Raw genomic sequence first — 18119 nt, 5'->3', positions numbered from 1 at the left:
GTGGAGGTTAAAGTCCTTTAGCTTGCACAGTGCAATGCATTGCAGTCTTCACAATGTTTTAGACTTTTGTTTTAATCTGCATGCTGTAATGAAACATATTTTTTCAGAGATAACTTTTCAAGAAGATTCAAAATAAAGCTGAGAAAAATCCCAAAAGCAATATAGAAACTTGCTTGCATTTATCTGGAAGTCAACCATAGTGTAGAAGGCAAATGCGTTCATTTTTTAAATTTCTAAACTAGCTTTGGGTCAGCAGTAATCCTGTTGTTTACACTCATCAGTTTGTATGCCACTTTCTAACTTTTGAATGTGAGTGAACAACCATAGTTGAATATTGAGGAGAAAATAAAGTATCCCTTGTATCTCTTATTTACATATGAAACGGGAGTAATGGCTGTTTCATCTCATGTGCCACCAGCTAGATAAGGGGTGTTAAACTCAAAGCCCATGGGCCAGATCCAGCCCATGGGGTGCTTCTGTCCCTCAGGGCCAGCCTGGAAAAAGTAAAGGACCGGCCCGGGGTGCCTCAGGAAGCCAACCTGTTTTGGCCAGCAAAGTGCTGCAGGAGACCGTCCAAGCCAAAAGCGGGTTGTGCAGGGGCACATGGGGGGGCACAGCCCCCTTGCCCCGTTTTGCTTGGCAAAGTGTTGCAGGAGGCTGTCCAGGCTGAAAATGGGGCACGTGGTGGCCACACGTTGCCCCCTGTGCCCTGTTTTGGCTGGTAGAGTGCTGCAGGAGGCATCCAGCCTGTCTCCTTTCCCCCTGCCCCCACCCCAGTCAGCCCATGGAGGAAGACTGATCCAGCCCTCGAAGTAATCCAGTTTGATAACCCTGAGCTAGATCTTTTCAGTGTGGGTGTAAGAAATCCAGTTTGATAACCCTGAGCTAGATCTTTTCAGTGTGGATGTAATTTTTTTAAAAAAATCTTGATCCCCCCCCAATCAGTTTCATGGAGTGCACATTTTAGAACCCTTTGCAGTCATTAATAAGATAATACCTTATATATTCATACCATATATTAATAAGGTAATAAAAATAAGCTGTTGTCAATGTTTATCCCACATGCGTTACTTTGAAACCCAGTGGAAGGGAGTTCAACATCTAGCTCTAAAATCAATAAGAGGAAGCAAGCCAGAGAACAAAGGACTGAGTCCTTTCTTTTGTGGAAATATCAATATAACCAAAGGAAAAAATCCATTATGTTCCTTGCATTTTCTTGTACTGTATAGTTGTGTGCAAGAATGATAGTGATTTGATATGGAACTACATTTTCCTAAAAAGTGTTCCTGTTACATAGATCTGAGGAAATCCTTCAGAAAATATAGGCTAATAGCAATACTGTATATGAATATTTCTTACCATGTTATTTATAATTTGGAAAAATAATATATGTCATAACCCTGTTTCCTGTTCCCCCCCCCCCCATACATTCTCAACTTAATGTATGATTCAGAATTGGGCAGTTCATTTTTTGTGATGTTAAGCTTGAACAATTAATGAAACATTGGAAATATTTTTAAATGCTTGATACTATATTATCTTAAAATAGTCCCTTCTTTGAAAAAATAAACACAAAGCATTTAATTTGCATTTTCCACCAGGCAACATAAATAAACAAACAAAGACTTGTTCCAAATTTATCGTTTTAATGTGTTTTGGGAAAGTATTTTTGCAGTTCATTTCTTGAAAAGTTGTGGTCAGCCCAAGAGCAAAATATTTCAGTGGTATAAAATTATCCCAATTCTGCTTAATTCTTATCCCACTGTTAATTTTCCAGTTATTCCTACATCAAGTTACATTTTTAAGATTTCAGGACAATATTATTTAAAACTTACTAGGCAGCATCTTCATTATAACTTTAAATCTGAATAGGATATTCAAAGAGATCTTATGATTTAAAACGTGTTTATATATCAGTAAAAATATTTATTGCTTTGTGACAGGTAGCAATTCAGTTACTCTTTAAGTAATAGCTGATCTATGAATATACTCATATACTCCTGTTTGTATCTTTTCATCCTGGGAACAGATATCAGATGTTTATAATGACTTGTGTTAGCAAAATTGATTTTTGTTACTTTGCTTATTTTGCATCCACTGAACATAGGACAGAATATCTAGAATTATATGAAAATGAAAAGCAATTAACAGACAAATTATGGCAAGACACAGAATCACAATGAAAATATGAAATAAAATGGATAAAGGACAATCATAATTAGAATTCACTCTACAAATCTGTACTAGTACCAAATCTTAATAATATGTCCTCCTTAATTGCCTCCAGTAATCAGAGACAATTTGGTCATTTCAACTTTTTTCCTTCTAGTAGGGAAGGGACTAGAATTATAAATAAAAAAATTGATTACGAGCACCAGTTGGAACATGGGAAGCTTTAACTTTAAGAATGATCGAAACTAAAAATGAGAATGTATAACATGATAAACAAATATAGTAAGGTAAACAAACTTATATTTGTGTTAGTCAGAAAAGATACTTAATCAGACTCCTTCTAATTTTTTGCTTTAGATTTCTATTCAAAAATAGAATGGTACCAGTTTTGTTTTCATCATGCAGAATTTTAGTATCTGGAGTATTAGTCAAAATTCAGTTTGTCAACAAAAATGTAACAAATATGTTAGAAATAGATGACAAATTTAATCTTGAATTTTGTTTCCCCAAGTGTTTGGGAAAAACTTTTTAAAATTTGCATGCGTTTTTGCCCAGTTTGGGAATATAAGGAATCAGCATTTGATTTTTGTCTTTTCCATGAAGGGTCATTCTTTTAAGTATTTGTCTAGCTATGCTACTAAAAATGAACATGAATTTGGGCAAACTCCAGGAGACAGTGAAGAACAGGTGGGCCTGACATGCCCATGGAGTCAAGAAGAGTCGGACATGACTTAATGATTGAACAACAAAACTGCTAAAAGTTGATTCTTATGCACAGTGACAGATGAACCAGGACAGCTATAAACAGCATATAGGACATTTTTAAGGCATGAATTTGGATTTTCAAGTTGTATTTTATAAGTTGTTGAGGATAAGGATTCTGTGAACAAGGTCCCAAACAGCTCCGCTATATTTAGCTTTAAAAAGGTAAATCTTGCTATAAAATGGAACAGATCAGATAACCTTTCATGTATAAGATTTTTGTCATTTTATTTCATACACCCTAATCTGTTGAGGAACCTTATCTTTTGAAACATATTTTAATCCATAATTTTATTTTTGCAATCTATTTTTACAAATTAGACATTTATTGTTAGAAGCAGCTTTTGTTTAAATCTATTTTTAATCAAATAGTCTGTTTACACACAGCTCTTTAGATGAGGTATAAATCTTGTTCGCTTGACTGACATTTTTATGAAATGGAGTGTCCCATTTCAACAGAGAGATCATTCCTGCCAATGCTTATTGACTCTAGTATGCCACTGGAACGTGCCTTGAAGTGAAGTAGATATTTCTAGAACATGGATAATGCCCTTTTCACTTAGATCATTTTTCATTTATTCATTTCCTGAATTTCTGACACTGCATATCTCTCTTTGAAAAGAAAATTTGTTGCCGCTTGAAAGGAATCCTTTAACAAGACTAAATAAAATTGACTTGAGTTTTCTGTTGCAAACCCCTTAGTATTTTTGCAGATCAGGCACAGCCTAAACAAAACCAACTACCCTTAAATCTTAATCTTGATCTTGAAAAACAGCAATTCATTTGCTTTTCTAAAGAACTGAAATTGACAGCAAAAAATAATAATGTATTTAAAAAACAACAAAAAGATTGCCTGATGATTGTAAAACATTAATCCCTTCCTTCCTCCATTCCTCCCTATTTAAAACTCAAATTTTAAATCTTAAAATAGAGTTTAAATCTATTTTAAATGTCATGATACATCATATTGTCCATACAGTTATAGAAAGCAAAATTGGTGTGCAAAACATGCTAAAGAATTTTAATTGAACATGGCATTATACCCATATGTTTAATACAAAGGGAGTCTACGTTAAAGGTGAAACAACATTTTCATCTAAAATATTATGGAAAACATAGACCACTTTACCAAAACCACACTTTTACTATTTTTACTTTACCTTTGGTCAATTTATTTAAAGCTCATTTTGTCCATTTCAGGTTTTTAAATGAATCAAATGTTCAAACTGATATCCATTTTTCTTTAGATGCTCATTGAATTAATATTACAGAAATGAGGAAACTAGTGCAAAGGAAACTAACTGAGTTAGGAAGAGTACGTAATTAGCATTTAAAACACCATGATTAATAATGCAATCTTTTCCAATATGCTTTTTTAAATATCCAAAGCTAAATTAGATTTAACTTAAATAATATATTGTTATGTATTTAATATTTTTCTTTCCATTTCATTAAAAAATGAACTTTAAAAACAATATTTAATTTGCTGTATTGAAGCAAAGAAGTATGGTAATTTAGATCCAAAAAATTAAGCCAAATGTTAGTTGAGATTTCATTTTGTGTTCAAGTGCCCTTTTTGTGTTTTCTTTTCTTTTTGTCTTATGCTTCCATTTACAAGGCGCATCTTGTAATTTGTTATTGTGGCATGCTTTATATTGTAGTGCTTCAACAGAACTTTAGTGTTTGATTTGATGATATCAAATGTCTGTAAATATTTCACTGAAGATTAATATTATTCATTCTTTGAACCAATGAAATGATTCAGAGAATTATTTTTATTGCCAAAGAAAATAATTTTAGGTATAATCACAGGTATTTTTGTATTGCTAAGACTGTCAGAATCATTACCTACAAATTCTGGCATGAAGTAAAAGCACCTGAGATATAGTATGAGAAATAATTATTTAAAAAAATAATCAAAACAGAAAATAAGGGTAGGTATAGGACAATGCTTTCTTCTCTTACATGATGTTTATAATAATATTTTTCAAACCCTGATGGAATGAAAAATAGATCATTTTAAGCTTCAATTGTACACAATTTTTCATGGGACTAAATTTCATTCAGTTTGGGGATTTAGATTGGTCTGTCGGTGTTTTACTTTGAATACTGAAGGTTTTTGTACTTATGAAACTATAAGTGTTACTGTTTGTCTTGCATTGAAAGAAATGAATACAAAAATGTTTTATGTGCCCACTGATTATTTTTTCCTTACAGCTCTGCCAATATCTGCCGTGCTGAAATGTTTTAATTTAATTTTTCTTCCTTTTATCTTTGTTTTCTCTGTTGCTGCTTTTTCTGTGACACAATCTTCCGTTATAGTCACTCTTCTTTTTTTTCCTTCCCTACTTCTTTCTTTTCCTTTTTTTAAAGCCATGAGAAGCCGATCCATTGGTGAATGTGCTCTGCCATCAGCCTATATACGCAGTGCTAAAAGTGCTCCTGTCCTGATCCATACTTCCAAACCCTTCTTGCCTGATATTGTTCTCACTCCCCTTTCTGATGAGCTTTCAGGTAGTGCCACCTCTGCTAATTTCTGCACTCCCTTTCCACTTTTTTAATCCTTCTGCTTTCAAAAATCTGCAAAATCAGTACTTTTTCAAAGTAAAACATTTAGGGGTGGGGAGAAAATAATGGAGATGCAGCTATTTTGTGACATGCTACATTTTTGGCTCATTTTGGTACTGTGAGAAGCTAGCGCTGTGCCAATTGCGATTCAAAATGCAAATTTTCTGCCTCTGCAGCTACATTTTAACATTGTTTTGAGTCAAAGATCTGAAATATTTTTGAAGTAAGTTTTCTTTTTGAACAAAGAAATGAGGAATTTTCTAAATACTGTTTGGTAAACTATAATTGCTGTTTATTATTTTGATTTATTTTCTGACATGGTTTTTGCTTATTATAATTAGGGAAATATGGCAAGAGATGCACAATATTTTTAAACAAGTATGAGTTTTACTAAATATTGTACAAATAACTTTAGAGGAAAATAAGAACTAATTATTTATAGCTGGCTTTTAAAGTAGAGCTTTAAACTGATAATTATTACTGAGGTAATAAATCAATTATCATCTGATGAAATTTTTGATAGTCCCAGTAAAGCCATTTTGTACTAATTTTTAATATATACCTCTGTGTTCTGTGTTAAGTGCTAAATAGTTTTACATGTTTTCACACTGATGATAATTTCTGAAGCAACTCAGATTTATTTCTTAATGCTTCTGAATTGTAAATAGTAGGTGCATTATTCTAATTCAGCTGTACTGAATTATATATTTTTTATTATAGAAAAAGGCAATTTAAATTCTATTTTAGCATTACCAAAATCCCTCCTTGTCTAATTTTAGAGTCTTCTAATTAAAATTCATAAGTAGAGAAGAAATTGGGAGGCTGTGAAGCAAGTATCAGCTTCCAGAATAAACTATATTTCAGTGTGTCTTTGATAATCACATAGATGGCAGTGGACTCTTAAGAAATAAAACTGTACCTTCAGCATAGTGCTTTGTTTAGAGTTGTGCTAACCTGACTAGAAAAAAATAGTTAAAGTGAAAGAAAGAAGCGGCGTTTCAGCCGCTTCTTGGGTGGGGGAGCCGCCTCCGTAACTTCCACGGTTCCCGCCGCGGCTGCCGCTGTTGTTGGAGATGGCGCTGGCGAGAGAGGGACAGCTGCAGCTCGGCCTGGGCACTTGGAATGCAGGAACGGGCTGTGCACTGGGACTTTTGCAAACTTTCAGAGCCCGAGGCTGGAGCACCAAGGGTAAGCACTACGCCCACCCAGCCGTGGTTAAACCAACGCGCCCCAGGTGCCACAAAATCTTTTTTTTCCTGTTGTTATGGGGACAGGGGAAAAGCGGGAGCGACTCAGATGCTGTTGGAGATGGTGCTGGTGTGCGGGGGGGGGGAATTAATTCACCCCCGAAAAGACGTCCTATCTGTTTTTTCGGGGCTCAAAAAAAAAAAAAATAAGGCCCGGCCTTATTTTGTGAGAAACACAGTACTACTGATAGCCATTTTATGTGGATGTTTACAGTAATACCTTAAAATTTCAAATGGATTCATTCACCCAAAATGTTGACTTTGGTATATCAATATTCCAAGTTTAGTAATTCTTGTCATTTGTAAGCATTAAGAGTAGAATTAGTGGGGACAAGCAAAACTGTTTTAGCTGGAATTCTGTATAATATGCATGTTGTCTTCTGAAATATTCCATTCCTATTACGTTTCATTTGTTTTCATCAATTAATATTCATGGGCTTTTTATTCCACTTTTAATTTGTTTTCTGATTTTTTTGATTACTTCTGTAAATTGTTTCTCCAGGTCCACTGATAGTTCTTATGCAATGATCATCCTCTTTGGGCTATATAAGAACTAGGAAAATAAAATTATTAAGGTTTAAGGATAGATCTGAAATTTTAATAGAGTTTCAGAATTCTTTGATATTACTGTAGCATTATTTTCAGAAACATTAAGTTCCTGCAAAAGATATGCCTTTACAAAAAGCACCAGGGCATCCAGGACTTAAAATATAAACAAGGGCTAAAATTAACATGAACCCCATTTGGGGTTAAGTCATGTTATGTCTTAAATATGTCATGTTAAAAAATAAAATAAAATGGAATTTTTCCCTCTCAAATATAGTAAGTCAGTTTTTATCATGGTTATTCAAAGAGAGCACATACTTAAATTCTTAATGATGTCATTGCAAAGAATCGTCTTCAAATCTTGACAAACAACTGCAACAAGGTTAATTTGAAATGTGTGTGTATACACACACACACCCTAATTGGTTAGGAGAAAATTCTATACTCCAAATTATTTTACAGGAAAGAAATAGAGCTATTTTGGTCCGTCAAAAGCAACTTCAATGATGCTATAGATGTGTTTTTAATGCTTATTTATGAATAAACTAGCCTTCAATTTCAATCAGTGGAACTAATTGGGATCAGCAAATGGTTAGATGAGATATTTTGTTTGCAAGTTAAGTGTCCTTTTTGATTTTCTTCTTAAAGCACCCTCTCAAAGGCTCAGCATGGCTACTTCCAGCTAAAGGGAAGTCTTCTGAGTATACTGAGAAAATGTCCAGAGGGGCTCCAAGCAGCCAAGATGACACTTCAAGGGGTTTCATCTGTGGCTACTTTACACCTTCAAGAAATGGATTCAAAGGAGCACTTTGCTCAAAAATAAAACCAGGAAGTCAGATTCTTTTATACTGACCTAGTGTATTTGTAGATTAACATATTGTCATGTTCAGTTTCTTCTATAATCCCATATTTTAAGAATGACATTTCATTCCATAAATGTTTATTGGCTGCAATACAACACAGAGATATTTATATTTTATTTTAGAATATGCAGTGTATGGTAATATTATTCATGACACGAAAATCCCTTTTTCTTGAAACATTCATCAGACCAGCTAATATCTTTAGCCATTTAACAAAGCTGTTCTGTTTAGTGTGTTAAGTTTCTATAGTGGAAAGTAAAGAATATATTTTGACAGACTAAAAAGAGTATTTCAAACCCAAAAAGTTTTGCATATGATCTGTAATACGTTTCTAACACCATAATACCTTATACAAAGAAATGGAGATGTTGTACATAAAAAAGTCTGTCTCCTTTTAAAGACTGCTTCAGATACATAGGGAATTTTTTTACAGACTTTAATTGATCCATTGGGTAGAGTGTTTTCTGAAATTTCTGTGCCTCCCAAAATTTTGTCTGGAGTATTGGAAGAGCCAAATAATAGCCAAATAATTTAGTAGCAGTTGATTCAAGTAGATTGACATATGTTCAAAGAGGACTAATTTCCAGGTTAGGTCCCAAAGGTGCTTTTTCAGGAGGCAATTGGACTTGCTTGTTTTTTCTTTTGAAGTCATTGTGCTTCTCATCCAAGAAGCTTCTTCAGCTGTGACAGGATAGTGAGGAACGGAAGGATTTATATTCCTTGCAGGAATCCTTCCATTCCCCACTATCCTGTCAGAGCTGAAGAAGTTTCTTGGATGAGAAGCACAATGACTTCAAAAGAAAAAACAAGCAAGTCCAATTGCCTCCTGAAAAAGCACCTTTGGGACAACCATGACCTGGATGACTGAGAATCTCTACAGACTTCCAGGTTAGGTATTACAAAGCCTATTTTATCAGTACAGGCAGTTCCCAGGTTAGGAACGTCCAACTTAGGGACAATCTGTACGTATGAACAGGCTGCCTATTCCTAACTTCCTCAAGTGATGAGCCACTGAAGCTACACTATGCTTGTATGAGCCATGCAAGCCATGCATTTTTATATACATTCTGTTTTCAGTGGTTTTCAGCAGTTCATGGAAACATTGTGTGGCTTCAGCAGTTTGTCGGCTTGGGGAAGCAGAATGCTGTCCACAATTTTTAATAATAGACAGTCCATTTGTAAGTACAAATTCTACCTTATGTATAAATTCAAGTTTAAGACAGTTAGAAACAAAACTTATTCTTAACCCAGGGATTGTTTGTATAAAAACTCCTTTTTAAATAGGTAAATGTGTAATTTGTATGACCAACACATCTGCTTTTGCTTGTGTTATTAACTTATTGCTTCAAACGGATTTCTGAATTGTGCTTTCTCAGTAACTGATGTTTTGTAAGTTTATATTAAGCAGCACTGATATAAGTATTGTATACTTATCAATAAATGATTATAAGTTGGATCATCTGATTCCAGTCATCTATTTAAGGTTATTTGTGGGTTTTGCCATCTCTTTTTCATATCTGCTATGCTAATTTCTTCTTAAGTTCTTGAATCATTGTACACTTACAATGCCCTGTAATTTTTACCCTGTGAAAAGAATCAAATTCACTACTACCATTCTATAGAGCCATAATATTTTGCCATTTTCTTACCTGCTGTTTTCTTTCAGCTAATATTGATTATGATTGCAAAAGCTAATGCAAATTTCTTGAGTTACATCGAGTGTGAGCTTACTGTTGCTCATATATCTTTTTCTTTCTTCTCCATTTCAGCTGATTGGCCTTTTTCTTAGAGTCTTTTCTACTGTAAGCAAGTTAAGAGTAGAAGAGGGGAGAGGGAGTCAGCCACTCAGCACTTATATTCATAGAAACATTCTTCAAGCTGCCCCTTGTTGGATTCTACTCCTTGTTCTTTTTGTTTTGTACTGAGTTGGAAAGTTATTCAATTTGCCTTCTTTTAGGATAAAGTAAAGATAGAAAACCCACCTCTAAACAATTAGAATTATTTTCTTGTGGCATGCTCTGCAAATAGTTTGTTCAGAATTTTTGTTTATTTGGTTGTTGTTGCTTTTTGTTTAATCAATCATTTACTAATTAACTCTAGTACAACAGCTGAGAATTTCAGAAATATAATTTTTCAAAATCCTATTGCACGGACCCAAATGCAGAAAAGAATTACTATTAATAATTGAGCTAACACAGCAGTATGCAGTATATTTTTGAACAAATTATGTTTGGCTTTTGAAAATATTTCCAAAGCACTAGTATCATAAAGATCTTATTAGACTTATAATTATAGATAACATCACTAAAATGTCTCATGTGCTCATGAGTGTCTGACTATATCGTTTCTACTTGTCGCAATAAAGATTTTCTGTGTAAACAATAGAGTAGTACAGTAACTTAGATTAAATTTCAAACAGATGTTTCAGTGAATGCTGTGGCATAACCCTAGCCCCTTCCTTAAAGAAACCATACCTTTCCTGAGGGTATGAAGTTGCCCTATATACTTGCCATGTGATCCTAGGAAAAGGTGTAATTACTATACTGTAAGGAGTGGCAAATATATTCGTCTACTCCAGAGCATGTTTTTGAGATGAACCTAAAGCATTTGCCAACTTTAGTAGAGAGGAAGATAGTATGGAAGTAAACACTGCTGGAAAAATAGTATTATTGGAATAATATGTATTGGTAATTGGATGCTGAGACTTAAAGATCCTTATTGTTCTAGGTCTGCTTTCTCTTCTTCTGAAACTTTTGGGTAAATTTATTTGTTCTAGTCTTCAAGAATCAATGTTTGAAGTAATTATTTGATAAAGCATTGAAGTTTTTTTTAATCAAATACAGAAATCTTGATGAAAAAAACCTTTTAGACAATTGTGTATGGAAGAATTGGGAAGCTAATCTCTTGACCTAGGTAATATAGCAAATAGTACTCCAGTACTAAGTAAGGCTGTGGAACACTATGTGTACACTAAGAGAGACCTATGCTGACCCCTTTGAGTGAATGCAACTCCAGAGCTGTTCAAGATGATCTTATTCCATGTCTAAGAATGAAGCAGACTATTTTAGAATGGAACCATTCAATTAACAATAGTTTTTCCATACGAAGCTGGAAATGCTTTAAAGCAGTATTGACAAGAATCATGAAGGTTTAGTCCAAAATCTCATTGCATAAAAGAATTTATGCAACACAGCTACTGGGAACACACAGCTACTTTTAAAAAATAAAGTGACTAAAAGCTAAAGTGACTAAAAGCTTGAACCAAAACAGGGATCTTCCTTTCAAAAGCTTCCATGAAATTAGAGAAATGGTAAGCTGTTTTATAATCAGGAAATTAGGCTGCATAACTAAATATTTTCTATTACAATTAATATTGACTCACCAAAATTACATAGGAGTCTTTTCCAGTCCTATTTGCGATGTCAGGGAGTAAACATGGATTTGCATAAAAATACATGCTATGCCTGTATCCTTCCTGTAACCTTTCCAGTGGGTATTCTTAATAGCAAGTCTCTATGGAAGTAAATATATAGTTGGTCTAAAAGATAGAAGTGTTATACTGTAGGAATATTTATATGTGTCTGTAATCAGTTAAGGGTAAAAAGAGAGAAAGCTAGACAGAACAGAGAAAGACACATACTTTCCCCCTCAGTGATACAGAATTTTGTTATTGAAGCAATGCCTTAATTTATATTGTCTTATACGAGGATGTTAAACAGAATGCTAAGCAATACAACAATCCAGATCAGTAATAATAATTAAAAAATATCTTACCCATACTGATGGCATATAGCTTAGGAATCTCTGTTAATTCAATGATAATAAATGGCTTACTGTAACTCACATTTTTCCATGCCTTTCCTTCTATAGAAATGAGAATAGTACCCTCATTATCTGATAGATCTAATGATGATTTAGCTGATCATAGTTTACTTGTGTATTGTGAGATTTATCAAACTATAAAAGGAGCCCAAGAGCCACTTTGATATAACAATTAAGGTACCAGGCTAGAAACTGGGAGACAGTGAATTCTAGTCTCACTTTAGGCACCGAGCCAGTTGGATAATCCAGTCACTCTCTCTCATCCCTAGGAAGAAGAAGACAATGACAATCCATATTGGAAATCTTGCCAAGAAAACAGCGGGGCTAGTTCAGGCAACCACCATGGGTCAGCAATGACTTGAAGGCACCAAAAAAGAGAAGAGCCTTGTTAAGTCCAGCCAATTAGCCCAACATTTACATACCAGTATATACAGGGAACTCATAAAAATGGTCAGGAGGATATTAATCATTATTCACTGCTTTCCCTAACACTTGTTATTCAAGATACTGTATTGCTGGTTTCAGAGATAATACAAACTGTCAGGAGTAGTCACTCTTGATAGCCTGATCTGTCATGAATGTGTTCGATTCCCTTTCTAAATTGCATTACATAAAAAATGTCTATGGAGATTCTCAGTCACCTAGGTCATGGTTGTCCCAAACGTGCTTGTTTTCAAAAGGCAACTGGACATTCTGGTTTACCAGAAAGTCCAGTTGCCTCTTGAAAAAAAGCACTTTTGGGACATTATATAAAGAAGTACCTCTTATTATGAGTCTTGAATTAGTTTTACTCTCTAAGTCTACATTCTCATACAATGAAAATTTACTCTGTATTTTTCATACCATGCCAAATCTTACATAAACCTGTCATTCTACCTGTTATTTGCTCCAAGCTAAAACCCTTTCTCATAAACTAACTGCTCTAATCTCATCATTTATGGTGGCTTTTTTGCAGGCACTGTAATACTGTAGTCTTCAGGTATGGTGATGCTAATTGTACACAGAACTGCCAAGTGCAGTCTTATAATAATTATATAAAGATGTTAGTCTCTTGAGGTATTATATTTTCAGTTCCTCTTCTAATAATTGTCAGGCCATATACCCAAAGCTAGTAGGAAATCATAATTTTTAAAAGAGCGTGACCTTTTAGAAAAGCAATTAGAAACTGATATAACTATTCTCAAGATTTAACTTGTATAGTTCTTGTTGTCACCCTCTTGAGTTAATACAAGTTGTCCTCAACTTAACAACCACAGTTGAGCTAAAAAATTTCCATTGCTAAGTAAGATATTGTTAAATGAGTTTCCCCTTTCTTGCCACATTTCCTAAGTGTATCATTTGATCATAAACTAATCTGGCTTCCCCATTGATTGTCATAAATACATGCCAGGTGCCAAGTGCCTGGATTTTGATCACATGACCATGGGGATGCTGCAACCGTTATAAATGTGAGAACAGGCCATAAAGTCACTTTTTTCAGTGCTGTGGTAACTTTGAATGGTCACAAATTGTTGTATGTCAAGGACTGTCTGTAAAAACTTAGCTGGTTGCCCATTGACCTTAAGCAATTCAAATACAGTGGGCCATTTTAACCTGGCAATCACTATTTCCACTATCCACTACTTATCTCCAGTTTCAGTCCTTACAATAATTCTAAACAGGAGACATTTTTAAGTTGCCTCAAACCTATTCCTTAATCACTAATTGCCAGCTAGTAGTATATCCTAGTGAGATTTTGTGCAATTATGCATTCATGTTCACTTGTTTTTCATCAAACTACATTTGTCATCTTGAGCCCATTCACTAATTGGAAGTTGTTATTTTAGGAGCTTATTGTAATTTACAGGTCCAGATGATTTATAAATAAATTTAAAACTATTGGTCTCAACAATGATTCCTGGAAGCCCCTCCTTAAGCATCTTTCCATTTTGAAAACTGTCCACTATTTCCTATTGATATCAGTTCTTTGGTTAGTTTTACGTCAATCAGATCCTCTGTCCCATAGCTGCTAGGTTTATTGAGGAGCATTTGTGAGGAATGTTATCAGGTTTTTAAAAAATATACTAAAGATTAAGAAAACAAAAAGTTAATGAGGCAAGAATTACCCTTGCAGAAATCACTCTGCCTCCTTTTCAACAAGAATTAATATATATCTATTTGATTTTTTTTCTTTTAAAAAGTCTGCTTTTTACCAAGCAAAGAAGTGTATAATTATCTGTAGCACCCTTTCATTAATTATCTTTTTTTTAAAGGAGTCATGCTGTCTGTCTTGAAGACAAATGCCAGCTTTTATTGGTATTTGTTCCCAAAACACTGAATCATAGTTGCATAATAGTTAGAATGCAGTACTAACAGCCAGGAGTTCAATCCTGACAGGACTCAGGGTTAGGTTAACTTAGCCTTCCATCTTTCCAAGGTCAGTAAAATGACAACTCAAATTGTTGGGTTTGATATACTGACATTGTAAACCATTCAGAGAGTGCTGTAAAGCACTATGGGGCAAGATATAAGGTTAATTGCTATTGTTATTTTATGTGATGTATATTTTTGTCAGAATGTCAGCAATTTCTCCATTTAGTTGTTTTGAAAATCCTTGTTAATTGTAGTTGTAACATTTCACTTAATTCCCCTTTTGAAAAAAATAAGAACAATTACAGTTAGTATTACTATAGCATTAGATCCTTTTGTCTAATGTTCAACATCCTAGGTTGCTTATCTTTTGAATCTATGTGCTTGCCAGTCTTTTTTAACTGTTTTTATTTCTTTTGATAAGTTTAAGTTATTTTCATTTTTTGGCAAGACTTCTATTTTATAAAGGATTCTTTCTTGCCTCTATATTATACTGATCCTCAGTTAATGGTAAGTTGTTGAACTGGCATGAGGAAGACTAATTTTCAAGTCTATGCTTAGCAACAGAAGCTCACTAGGTAACTGTGGGCCAATCAGTTTTTTTTATCTTAATCTATGTCACGTGAAATGTACTGTATGTATGGTTCACATATTTCTGCAACACACTAATAAGTAGCTTTGGATCATTTCCTCAATGAATAAATGAACAAGTATAATGTGTTAGACTCATTTGTTTAATTGAGTTCTCTTTATCTAGTTTTAGGGCTTGTGTAGAGAATAAATCATATTTTATGTTATATTTATGCAGAAATACCGACAATTCAAAAGGAGTCACAAACTTTTAAGCATCTTTATAAATGTAACAAATAGTTTTTCTGGCTTTGCTTATTAGCCTCACTCATATTCTGTACTTCAAGGCATCTCTCATGGTTTAATGACTATGACTATTATTAAGTGTTGTAACTTAATGATTCTTGACTCTTGACAAATGTCTTTTCTTTTATGTACACTGAGAGCATATGCACCAAGACAAATTCCTTGTGTGTCCAATCACACTTGGCCAATAAAGAATTCTATTAAACTGCATGTTCTGAGAAGCATCTCTACCACCGTAATGTTGAATAATCTCCATGCATTCTAGAGTCTTGACCTTCTTGTCTCCTATTTTCTGGAACTTTACTTTTTTGAACTGAAATTTGACTGTTGCCTTTTTCAAAAATGTCAGTCTATTTCATTGAATGTAATAGTATTTATCATCACTGTTTCTAATTAGTTTCATAACCTTTATGTCCCAAGCCAGGTCCTAGGCACCACTGACAATTTATTTGAAAATAATATACTTTCTAAAATGGTTTCTTGCTATAGCCACAATGATTCTGTGAAAGAGATTGTTCCATTTATGAGTTCTTTTGTAGAACTCTATTCTTTCTTTGACTTACAGAGAAAAAACTGTCTCCAAGATGTTGTTCCTTGTACTTCTATGCAGCTTATATCCTAAGATCATGCGCTGTAGATGATATCTATCTGCGCTTCTATTAATTGAATCAGGAGTCCCCTCCTAGAGGCATATCCTTAATCCAAAATTATATGTCTTCAACCTTCAAGGAATGACTCCCTTTTCTTTCTTGCAGTGATAACCTCTTTTCCTTAGAACTTCATTCTAAGGAGCAGTCACACCTGGAGTAGCATTCCCCTCTGTCCGTTGTGAATCCCTCTTTTCTCAGCTTCTCTGTTCCTCCATTGTCTCCCAGGGCAGTTACTTTGCTCTTCGAAAAAATAAACTTGCTCCTTCTGTCTTCAGAGACAGAAGCTTTTTACAGTGATTGCATACTCATGACTTCTGCCTACCAAGAGGGAGATATTTTTACACGATACAATATATTATGTTTGGATGAGATTTATATGGTTAGGTTTAGTAAGTTGCTTTTTATAATAGGAAAATAGGACTTAGCTATCCTGGTATATTCTCCTTCTGTCAGATTCACTTAGGTGCTCAATCTGTGGATCTTCTTAACTTGTATTTATTCTCCTTTATTATATTTATCTGGCTAGTTTTGAACTACAGTATGCTCTTTTGCTGGGAATCCTTTGGATTTGGGGACTTAAACTTTCTTTTCTGTTCTGTCCCATATTTATACCTGTGGCTAATTCCCCACAATTTCTAGCGACAGTTTAGAAGTAAAGGTGTGTGGAGTTTAAAAGAAAATGTATTGTTTGTAAACTTAATGAGTATCAGAATTCTTATTAGTCAGTGATGATTAAAAGAAACTTGACTTGGCATAATTTGGGGTGGGGGTGTCTATATTATTCTTTCATTAAGAAAGCTAAAGACTCCGCATTGACCTTGGTTCCTCCTGTCACTGTATAGTTATCCTAGCAACAGTACAGAACTGATTTGTTGTTGCTTTTCTTCCAGGAAGGTTTTTTTCTTCCTTCTTAGTCTAACCTGCATCTTTGGAATTCCCCGAGATTCACCCATGCAGGTATTAATCAGGTCTAGGCTTGCTTAATTTTTGAGCTGAGAGGAGATACACAAATGTTACTATTTGCTGAAAATTTCTGCTCATAGTTAATTGTTTTTTAATCCTCTTTTTTGTTCGATTATAGATATAATAAAAAATAAGTTTCTGAAGGGCTTGTGTTTGGAATGAACCTATTTCTCATGATTGAATTTATTTACTATGCATTATAAAATATGATCTGGAATGTATAATTCTTAGCTGGTTCATTTGCTTGATTGCACAACATACAATTTAGGATGTTCCACTAGCGTTGTTTCCACAATATTCAAAAAAATGACATATCTCAAACCACTTAGAACACCTTATGACTTAAATTCTCAGCAGTCACATACTATGTACTGAAGTATTTTAAAGCTGAATAGAATTAATAGTAACTATTAGAACCAAGTTTCCATATTTATACAGTGCTGTCTGCTGCTGCATGAAGAGGAACATTAAACTAGTCCATTCTATGGGGCCATTATTTTACCATTTATGATCTGCATATTCTTGATATAGACTTAGAACTTCTTCCTAGAAAAACTAATCTAATCAAAACCATTGTTACAGTCTAGATCTATCAGTTATATTGTTTAACCTCAGCTGGAAGAATATTAGAGGTGTGAGACCCTAAACATAACATTTATGTTACATAATAAAACAGCCTTGTTCCTGATGAATATTTGTCTATAAATTGATTAAAACAATGATTTGAACATTTACTTAACTTTTTTTAAAAAAATGCATGTCCCATTTTTGGTGAAATACTTAAGATGTCCTACAGCCAGACTAGGGTAATAGTATTAAAGCTAAATATTTGTAAAAATACCAACGCCAAACTAACCAAAAAGTTTAAAAGGAAATAATGAAATGTAGAATTTGAAAACATTGCTGAAATAAAATAACAAAATGATTATCAGAACACTTTATAATATATCTCAACTTATCTCATTGGCCCTTAAAAGCTGCAGACATGCTTCTATGACCAGACATAATGCTTTAAAATTTCTCTCCTGTATTAGATCACCTTGGAAAAAGTTGTAATAGGCAGTTATAATTGTTTTCATTAATCTCTGTGCTGGTCATTAGAGTTAAGCTCCTATGCGGTAAATATTGGCACAGAAAAGTATGAACAACATTGCTTTTGCTGTTCAGTGCTTACTAATTTTCTGTTCGTCTTCATGTATTTTGACTGATCTAAAGCCGCAAACACTAATTCTGTATTAGAAATGCTGATCCCACTTACCTGCAGGGAATAACGAGCTGTCTTGTTAGGATCAAGATACAAA

The 18119-nt window shown here is 34.0% G+C and overlaps 1 protein-coding gene across 8 annotated transcripts in view; it reads left to right on the top strand.

Moving 5' to 3' along the window:
- Positions 1–18119, top strand: part of RALGAPA1 (Ral GTPase activating protein catalytic subunit alpha 1) — a 132151-nt gene that overhangs the window by 31127 nt on the left and 82905 nt on the right. For 6 of the 8 annotated variants that reach the window (XR_015746774.1, XM_087951840.1, XM_087951841.1 and 3 more), the window contains exon 17: positions 5308–5448. The exons of the other annotated variants lie outside the window; for them this stretch is intronic. Coding sequence is in view for 5 of the 6 variants with exons in the window: in XM_087951840.1 (XP_087807966.1) it covers positions 5308–5448 (141 nt within the window). In the remaining variant the exon portion in view is untranslated. The remainder of the gene's footprint in view (positions 1–5307; positions 5449–18119) is intronic. 8 annotated transcript variants of the gene reach the window in all.

Source organism: Notechis scutatus, chromosome 1 (assembly GCF_049901735.1).
Source record: "Notechis scutatus isolate UNSWTSFEM ecotype Mainland chromosome 1, rNotScu1.2, whole genome shotgun sequence".
Lineage (NCBI taxonomy): Eukaryota > Metazoa > Chordata > Lepidosauria > Squamata > Elapidae > Notechis > Notechis scutatus.
This window is presented reverse-complemented; position numbering and strand designations above follow the sequence as displayed.